The 8105-nt window shown below is 53.4% G+C and overlaps 1 protein-coding gene across 2 annotated transcripts in view; it reads right to left on the reverse strand.

The window, feature by feature from the left end:
- Nucleotides 1-6147, reverse strand: part of RIMS4 (regulating synaptic membrane exocytosis 4) — a 56280-nt gene extending 50133 nt beyond the window's left edge. For both annotated transcript variants that reach the window (XM_017541191.2, XM_017541189.2), the window contains exon 1: nt 5803-6147. In XM_017541191.2, the coding sequence (XP_017396680.1) occupies nt 5803-5899 (97 nt within the window). In that variant the 5' untranslated portion in view covers nt 5900-6147. The remainder of the gene's footprint in view (nt 1-5802) is intronic.
- Nucleotides 6148-8105: the final 1958 nt, after the last annotated feature.

An 8105-nucleotide genomic window follows, 5' to 3' on the forward strand; every position in this document is an offset into this window, starting at 1 on the left:
CAAAAATAATTAACCCTTTTTTTTTTTCAGATGAGGCTCAGGAAGGTTAAGAGACTTGCTTGAGGTCACAGAGCCAGAGCGGATTCAAATCCAAGCCCAGTTATCTTTCTAGTACATAGAGGCAGTGGAACTGACACGGACCATGGAATTGGGGAAGGTTTATAGTCGGGGATATACTGCACCCTTTTGAGCACATTCACCAAAAGTGGCACCTTTCCAGCAAGTTTTAAAAGGCACGCTGAAATGATGGTTGTTAGGGCCATAATGAAAAGACACAAAGGAGGCAAAGTAGAGTAGAAAGAAGTCCCTGAGACAGGCGAGAGGGTCGGCTGAGGGTGAAGGCTTCCTTCTATTCTCGCTCTCCTCTGCACCTCTGCCTGCACCCTCACTCAGCCTTCAGTTAGTATTGGCTCTGCCTCTGGTTCTAGGGGGTAGGAAGGAGGCAGAGTTGCATCCTGAAAAGGAAACAAGGTAGATAGATCTCTCTTTCCGTTCCCACCAAACAGAACCAGGTGGGCCTATGGCAGCTGCAAACCCAGGAAGTTTGAGCCAGGAGTCTGGGAGCTTGGGGATGGAGAATCAGGTGCCTTAAGGGAGAGAGAAGATAAAGAAGGAGCTCTGATAGCACCAGAGCCGACTTGCAGACCAATGATCTGTATAATGGGGTAAGGGTCACTCCTCATGCACCTGATTTTTATAAGATCATTCTTTCAGGATAATTTGATTAAAACAAAGTGGTTTGGGCTGGGCATGGTGGCGCATGCCTGTAACCCTACACTTTGGGAGGCCAAGACGGGAGGATCATTGAGTTCAGGAGTTTGAGACCAGCCTGGGCAACGTGGCGAAACCCAATCTCTACAAAAAAAGAATACAAAAATTAGCCAGGTGTGGTGGTGCATGCCTCTAGTCCCAGCTACTTGGGAGGCTGAGGTGAGAGGATCACGTGAGCCTGGGAGGCAGAGGTTGCAGTGAGCTGAGATGGCACCACTGCACTCCAGCCTGGGTGACAGAGTGAGACCCTGCCTCAAAATAAAAATACAATAAAATAAATAAAGTGGTTTGTGTCCACACTCTCACCCCACCCCTCAACTTGAACTATGGGAACAACTGGTTCAATTCTCCATCATGCTTCAGTTATCCAAATCTAGAAGAGTCCTGCCCAGCTCTGAAAACATTAAGAAAATGGGAAGGGGGGTGTGGTGAGGAACAAGAGGGAGAGGAAGTGTCCTGCCCTGGAGGGTTAGGGTGGGAGTGGAGGCTTCAAAGCCTCAACCTCATGCCTGCAGGTGGTCCTGATCATGAAGGATATTTTAAGGACTCCTCCCTCACCCACCCCGCCAGACTCCTTCTAGGGCTGAAGGATTCATTCCCACCATCTTAGAGGGAAGGGGTGAGACAGCAGGACATTTTGTTTCCCAGAAAAAGCTCAGGTCAAATTTCAAGGACAAAAGTTAGCACTTGGTCTGGGAAAGAAAACTCTGCTAAGTGGAATAAAGGGGGAGGGGGAGAACTCCAGTGAGGTCATTCCAGGTCCCTGGGGGTGCGGGGAGGAATCGGAACTCTGATTGTCCCTGCCAGGATCTGTCTGGCAGGATAATGGGTATCGCTGCCTCACAAACCAGAAGTACTCAGACCACCCCCTACATTTCTCCTCTGTCCAAAAATGGGGAGTGGCGTGCTGTGGTACTAGTTTTGGGGTCCCATCCACTATCCCACCCCACCCCCAGCCCAACAGACTTGGTCTGAGTGGAAGAGGGTGGTGCCAGGAAGGGCTTTCCAGCCCAGAGATGTGGCCCAAACTGCTAGGAGAGGGACCGGTAGCTGGCTGTTGTTGCCATGGCAACTTCCTCCCTGCGCTGGATCGAAGCTTCCATCCTATGGGCAAATCAGAGCTGGCTGCTCCAGCTTCTCCGCCCTTCTCCCGGGTGGGAGGGGGAGAACTGGACGCTGAAACCACTTGGAGAGGCTCAGGAACACCATGCTCAATTCCAGACCCTGATGTAACAACCCCCTTAGGCATCTGCTGGAAACTAGAGACACCCTAGCTCCCCAGCTAGGCCCCAAGGCAGAGTGTCAGGGCTGGGACTGTAGATGTGACTGGTGCAAATGAAGTGGTCAGGAAGAGCAGGGAAACAGTGGCTGAAATCCTCCCTAACCTCTTGATTGGCAGGCAAGTCCCCTAAATCCCTGTTTAAGCCACTTCAAAGACAGAAGGCCCCGGTTCTACCTTAATAATTATAAAGATGCAATAAAATTAGTCTGTTAAAATTATAAAGCTAACATTTTGAGAATCAGCCTTCTCCGCTCCCCAAACCCACAGATTCTTTTCTATGGTCACATTCAGAAACAACTCTTTCTCTGTACTAAGACCTTTGCACGGCACAAACAGCATACATAATAGTTGATTAAAAGCATAGATGCTTGGGTCAGATTGCCCAAGTTCAAAGCTTCACTCCTTCACTTCCTGGCTGAGTGACCTTGAAGGAATTACTATGTCTGTGCCTCAGTTTTCTCATCTGAAAATGGGGATGTTAACAGATTAGCAGTTTTATTGGCTTGCAATGAGGAATGCGTTAATACATTTAAAATGCCTGGGAATATGTCTTGCACAAAGGTAGTCATTTGTAAAATGTTAACCCTATGCAGTCCATGTTATTATTTTTCTTCTCCTCACAGGTACAAAACTGAGACCACATATCTAACTTCTCCCCAATTACAAACCCAGTGCCAACAAGGCTGGGCAACAAAACACAGACACAAAAACACCCCTAGGGACATGCTTCCCTAAAGCCCTGGCATCCTTGTGAAAGAGGGCAAAAGAAGCATTGCAAGAAATAGGTTCAAAGTGCATGAAGGAAGACGCCCCTGGAGAGGAATTCTACAAACCAGTAAGGACCAGCATCCTGGGCCCAAGGGTGGCTGAGGAAGGGGCAGCTTCAAGTGCCCACCCCAATGGCCAAGGCTCCCAAGTCCAACTCAGGAATGTGTTCTGCCGCAGTTAAGGCTAATGAGAAAAAGGCCCTTTCTCACACCATTTCTCAGAAAACTAGCAAAAGGGTGGCAACTAAACACTGAAGATAGCTCTAGCTCGGTCTGGCTGGAAAAAGATGCATTCAACATGAGGTGGAAGCTGCAACAAAGGGGAGGCTCCTAGATGAGCCGGAGGCCTGTCAGGGACACACTTCTGAGACGGAGCCAGCAGAGACAGACAGGCATTAAGAAGGCCAGCGGAGGGAGGAGAGAAGAGGCAAGTGGAGCCATGCCCGTGTCCAGTATGGAAGAGACCATTTAGAAATCAGTTCATCACAGTGCTGTTCTAAAAGAATAAATCCAAAAGGCTTCTTTTAGGAGAAAATTAATGACTTTAAGGAGAACAAGAGAAATAAAGCACCAAGACAATGCTGCCTACTTCCGACTTTCACCAGTCATTCATTATGCTTCCGGAAATGAAAGTTGACTTTCTCCCTCCCCCTCCCAAATTTGAAGCATACCTCAAGAACAGAGAGTGAGCACAAGATGACCAAACCAAACTCTTGGCTGCCAGCAGCGCCCTCAAGCCTCCTCACCTGGGAACCATTTTCCACACGGTGAGGTCTGGATTTCTCAAAAATCCTCTTTCAGAGGGAGGGCTACTGGTTTACTGGAAAGAGAACCATAAACCTGATTTTAGTCTTAGCTCTGTGGCTGCCTCACTAGATGACCTTGGATTATATACAGCCCCCCCCGCCCAATTCCAGGGCTTCAGTCACACACATACAAACACACTCACACAAATACACACACACACCCATCCACTTGGGGGCAAAAAGGGGATAGACAGGATGATTTCTAGGTCTCTTCCAAGTGAAACGCTAAGGAAATTCAAAAAGCCTGCTGGGAAAAAAATATGAGTGGACCTTTAAAAATATCACTAATACTACATGAAGTTATCTGTTCTGACTTAAGTGAAACCAGAGCAAATTGCCTGCAGCCTGCAATAACCAAGGTGTTTGACCCATGACACAGAGCATGACTTTGAAGAAAAACCAAACTGTTCCTGCCTTCCAATGCTCCTACAAACGCATGCTCCTGCCCAGCTTGGCTCTTGAGACACAAGTGGCCTGCTGACCACTCTACTGTGTTAGGGAGCCCCCTACTCCTTCCCACCTTGCCTTCTCCAGAATAATAATACAACCTCCCTCAGCTACATCAAGGGGGAAGTTAAACCTCTGAGCCTCTGGTTTTTTTTTTTTTTTTCCTGTAAAATGGTGATTGTAAAAATGGTAAAATGTCTCTGTCATAACCATTTTTACCCTTACCCCCACCCCCAGCTCCAGGTCGATAGAAAGCCAGGTCTATTGGGGATCTACCTCACCTATCCCCATTCACTTACCAGCCAACAAATTCTTCTGGAAAACGAGAGGGAAGACATGAGCACCACTTCATCCCAAGCTGGAACCCTGGTGGCCAGTTTGACGAGACAAGGGTCCCCAAAGACTAAGTCTAAACCTGGGCACAAGAACTTCCTAAAACCGTAGGCTACGTTTTGTGGATGGTGCATACATGTACTTTGGGAGAGACAGTCCATATTTTCTTCAGAGATTTGAAAGTGCCCATGAAACCATTTTGCTCCTCCAGCACATACACTCCTGTTTTGTCCCCTCATTGAATTCAAATACTCCTGGATTTTCAGCTCACAAAACACTGAACACCCTCACACTATACATACACCTTGCATCTATACAACGATCCCCATTTCAGAGATGAGGAAATCCAGGCTCAGGGGTGGCATGACTTGCCCAAGGTCACAGCTAAGGAGTAGAGAATGAAGACTGGAATCTGATTCTGATTCCCAATCTGGCCTTCTTTGGGGAGCTCTGACCGAAGGCCTCTAGCTACCCCACCTGTTGATGGATTCCCTTTCTCATCCCAGAACCAAATCTGGAGCTCTCATTTTCCCTCTGCCGGGTCCTAGGGCCCCAAAGAGTAGGTTTCCCTACAGCTCCCCACCCCTCGCTCTGGCTGAGGTTGTGCGCAGGCCTGGGAAGAGGAGGTTCAAGCCCCTGGATGGTGCCGGCTTCAGCCCACCAAGAAAGGCGACTCCAGGAACAAGAGCACCTGAGGTCAGGGGCACCCACCAGCGGGCGCGCAAGTGTAGAGTTGGCGCTGCCCTACACCTCTCTCCGGGAAGAGAGGGGAGGATAGGCCAATCACCTGGCCGGTTCCCCTCCATCTGCCCCAGGCGTAAAAGAAGCAGGAGTCTGGAGCCCAAGCCGATAGGGGAAGGAAAGGAGAGACAAATGGGGGCGCTCAAGGCCTCTGGCGCCGGGCAGAGATCCCCTGGATGCGGCCAAGACAAAGATGGAGAGGTAAGGTCTGCGCGCCACCTCCAATGGCTGGGAGGGGGGCGGGGGGGCGCATCAGAGCCCCAAGGGTGGGACAGCCAAAGCCCCGGGCTTGAAGAGCGGGCACATTCAGGAGACTCAGGGACGGTGGCAGGTAGGATCCAGGGATGAGGCAGGGGGCATCCAATAGGCACAGGTGAGGAGGTAGAGCTAGGTCCTGGCGACCCAAAGGGCCCACCTGCGGGAAAGGTGAATGCCGACGATCTTGGGGTACCTGGAGGAGAAGGCCAGAAGACAGCGCATCCTGGAGACCCTAAGGTCCCGTGAGTGCCGAAGGAGACCCTGGGGGCGCCTTTCCAGGCGGTTGGGGGTGGGGAGGAGAGCTTGGCCACCTTTAAGGGCGCACGGGTCGGGGAGGGGGCCTTGGGACCTGGATCCCGGGACACCCCCGGGGTCTGGGGGCGGGCCGCGCGCTTACCTGCGTCCTCGTCGTCGAAGGAGTTCATGCACGGGAAGTAGATGGCTAGCGCCTCGAAGGAGGCTGACAGACTGAGGCGGCTCTGCGAGCGCTCCATGCCAGCGCCGGCGCCGGGCGCCTCGGCCGCAGCGGCGGCGGCGGCGGCGGGCGGCTTGGGCAGCTTGGCCGCCCCATTCTTGACGCGGAGTACGGCGCGAGGCGTGGTGGCGGCGGCCCGGGGCCGGGCCGGGGCTCCGCTGTGGGGCTGGCGGACGCGGCGGGGCCGGCGGGCGAGCCAGGAGCTGGCGGCGCGCGGAGCCCGAGGCGCACTGTGCTCCGGGCGGCGGCGGCTGTGGCGGCGCAGCGCGCTCTGGCCCGCGGCGCCCCTTGTCGGCCGCGCGGGGCGGGCTCAGAGCGGCGCCGCAGCCAATCCGCACAGCCGGGGGAGGGGGCGCCGCCGCGGGGCGTGGGAGCCGGGAGGGTGCGGGCTGCGGCCCCTCTTCGCGGTTCCCGGCCCGGCAGGTCTGCGCTAGGAGGCAGGCACGGGGCGAGGTTGGCTGGGCCCTGGTCGGAGGGCCGTCCCCCGACCCCACCGCGGCCCCCACCCTCAGCCAGCGGACTCGCCCTGAGGCCGGCGTCCAGTCCCCCACCCGGACAGGCCTCACCCTGAGACACGGGCACGCTTGGAGGGGACGCCCTCAGAGGGTCCCGCCCAGGCCGGTTGGCACTCGGCCTCCTACACAAAGACCCTCAGCTTCACACCTGCACCCACAGAGAAGCTCAAACAGGCACCTACACCTACACATGGACTCTGCAGCATGCCCCGCAGACACCCGGACAGATACAGCCACAGGCCCACCCCTCACACACGCAGGGACAGACACGTCCACGGACACACGCAGACTCACGCAGAGACCTGCAGACACGCTCAGGGAGGTAGGCAGGACACCCCTGGTGCCCGGCCTCCCACATGGGGAGACTCTCAGATGCCACAAAACCCCAGAAAAGTTCAGATAGGCATACACAGTCTCACGCATTCACACTTACAGACACAGCAGAATTCATACACAGTCATACACTCAGATGAACACACAAGTCAGACCCTGCACACACTCTGTGTCACCTCCCCCGTGACCACCTCAGCACTGTCAAACACTGACACGGCCAGATGCACACACCATCACCCTTGGACACACTTAAGTAGCACACACAGGCCAAGACACTGCCACACAGACTCCATCCCTCCCAGCGTGGTGCATCCTGACTGATGCACTGACACCCTCAGACTCAGGCACAGTGAGACACACTCTGCAGGCTCACACTCACAGACTCTCCCCTTATCACCCTCGACCCCCCACAGTCCTCAGACACACATGGGCTCAGACACTCGCAGCCCCAGGACACAGATGAGCAGAATCCAAAACCCACGCTCCATTCCCTGCATGTGACCTGGGACATGATGGTCCCTGCCCACCTAATCAGGCCCCAGATGTCAAACAAGTTCCCAGCTGCTCACATACCTCTTTATGAAGCCATCTGGTGACATGGAAACAGTTCAGGCCTCAGAAAGAGAAAGCCCAGAGTTTGAATCTCAGCTGCAGTGCTGTCTTTCTGGGTGGCCTATGGCAAAATCCTTTACCTCACAGGTCTTGTTTCTCATCTGTACAATGGGGACAGGAACCTTCCATCTTGGACAGTTGTGAAGCGTCTGTAAGATAACACGGGTGTTTGTTTTCTATTGCTGCCTAACAAATCAAGTGGCTTAAAAACACCAATCTAGTGGTTTGTGATCCTGTAGGCTCAGAAGTCTGGGTAGCCCCAGCTGGGTTCTCTGCTTAGGGCCTCACAAGGTATTGGCCGGACTGGGCTCTTCTCTGCAGGCTCTGGAGAAGAGTCCACTTCCAGGATCATCCAGGTTGTTGGCAGGATTCAGCTCCTTGTGGTGGCAGGATTCAGTTCCTTGTGGTTGCAGGACTAAGGTTCCTGTTTCCTTGCTGGCTGTCAGTCAGAAGTCGATCTCAGCTCCTAGAGGTAGCTTTCTGGTCCTTACACATGGCCCCCTCCACCTTCAAGGCCAGCCTCAGAATGTCAAGCCCTTCTCATCCTTCAGTAGAATCTTTCTACCTTGCCTTCTGCTTACTGACCTGAGAAACTGCTTTTAAAGATCTCATGTGGCTGGGTGTGGTGGCTCATGCCTGTAATCTCAGCACTTTGGGAGGCTGAGGTGGGTGGATCATGAGGTCAGGAGTTTGAGACCAGCTTGAACAACATGGTAAAACCATGTCTCTACTAAAAATACAAAAATTAGCCAGATGTGGTGGCGT

The sequence above is a fragment of the Cebus imitator genome, unplaced genomic scaffold (assembly GCF_001604975.1).
Source record: "Cebus imitator isolate Cc_AM_T3 unplaced genomic scaffold, Cebus_imitator-1.0 Scaffold132, whole genome shotgun sequence".
Taxonomy (NCBI): domain Eukaryota; kingdom Metazoa; phylum Chordata; class Mammalia; order Primates; family Cebidae; genus Cebus; species Cebus imitator.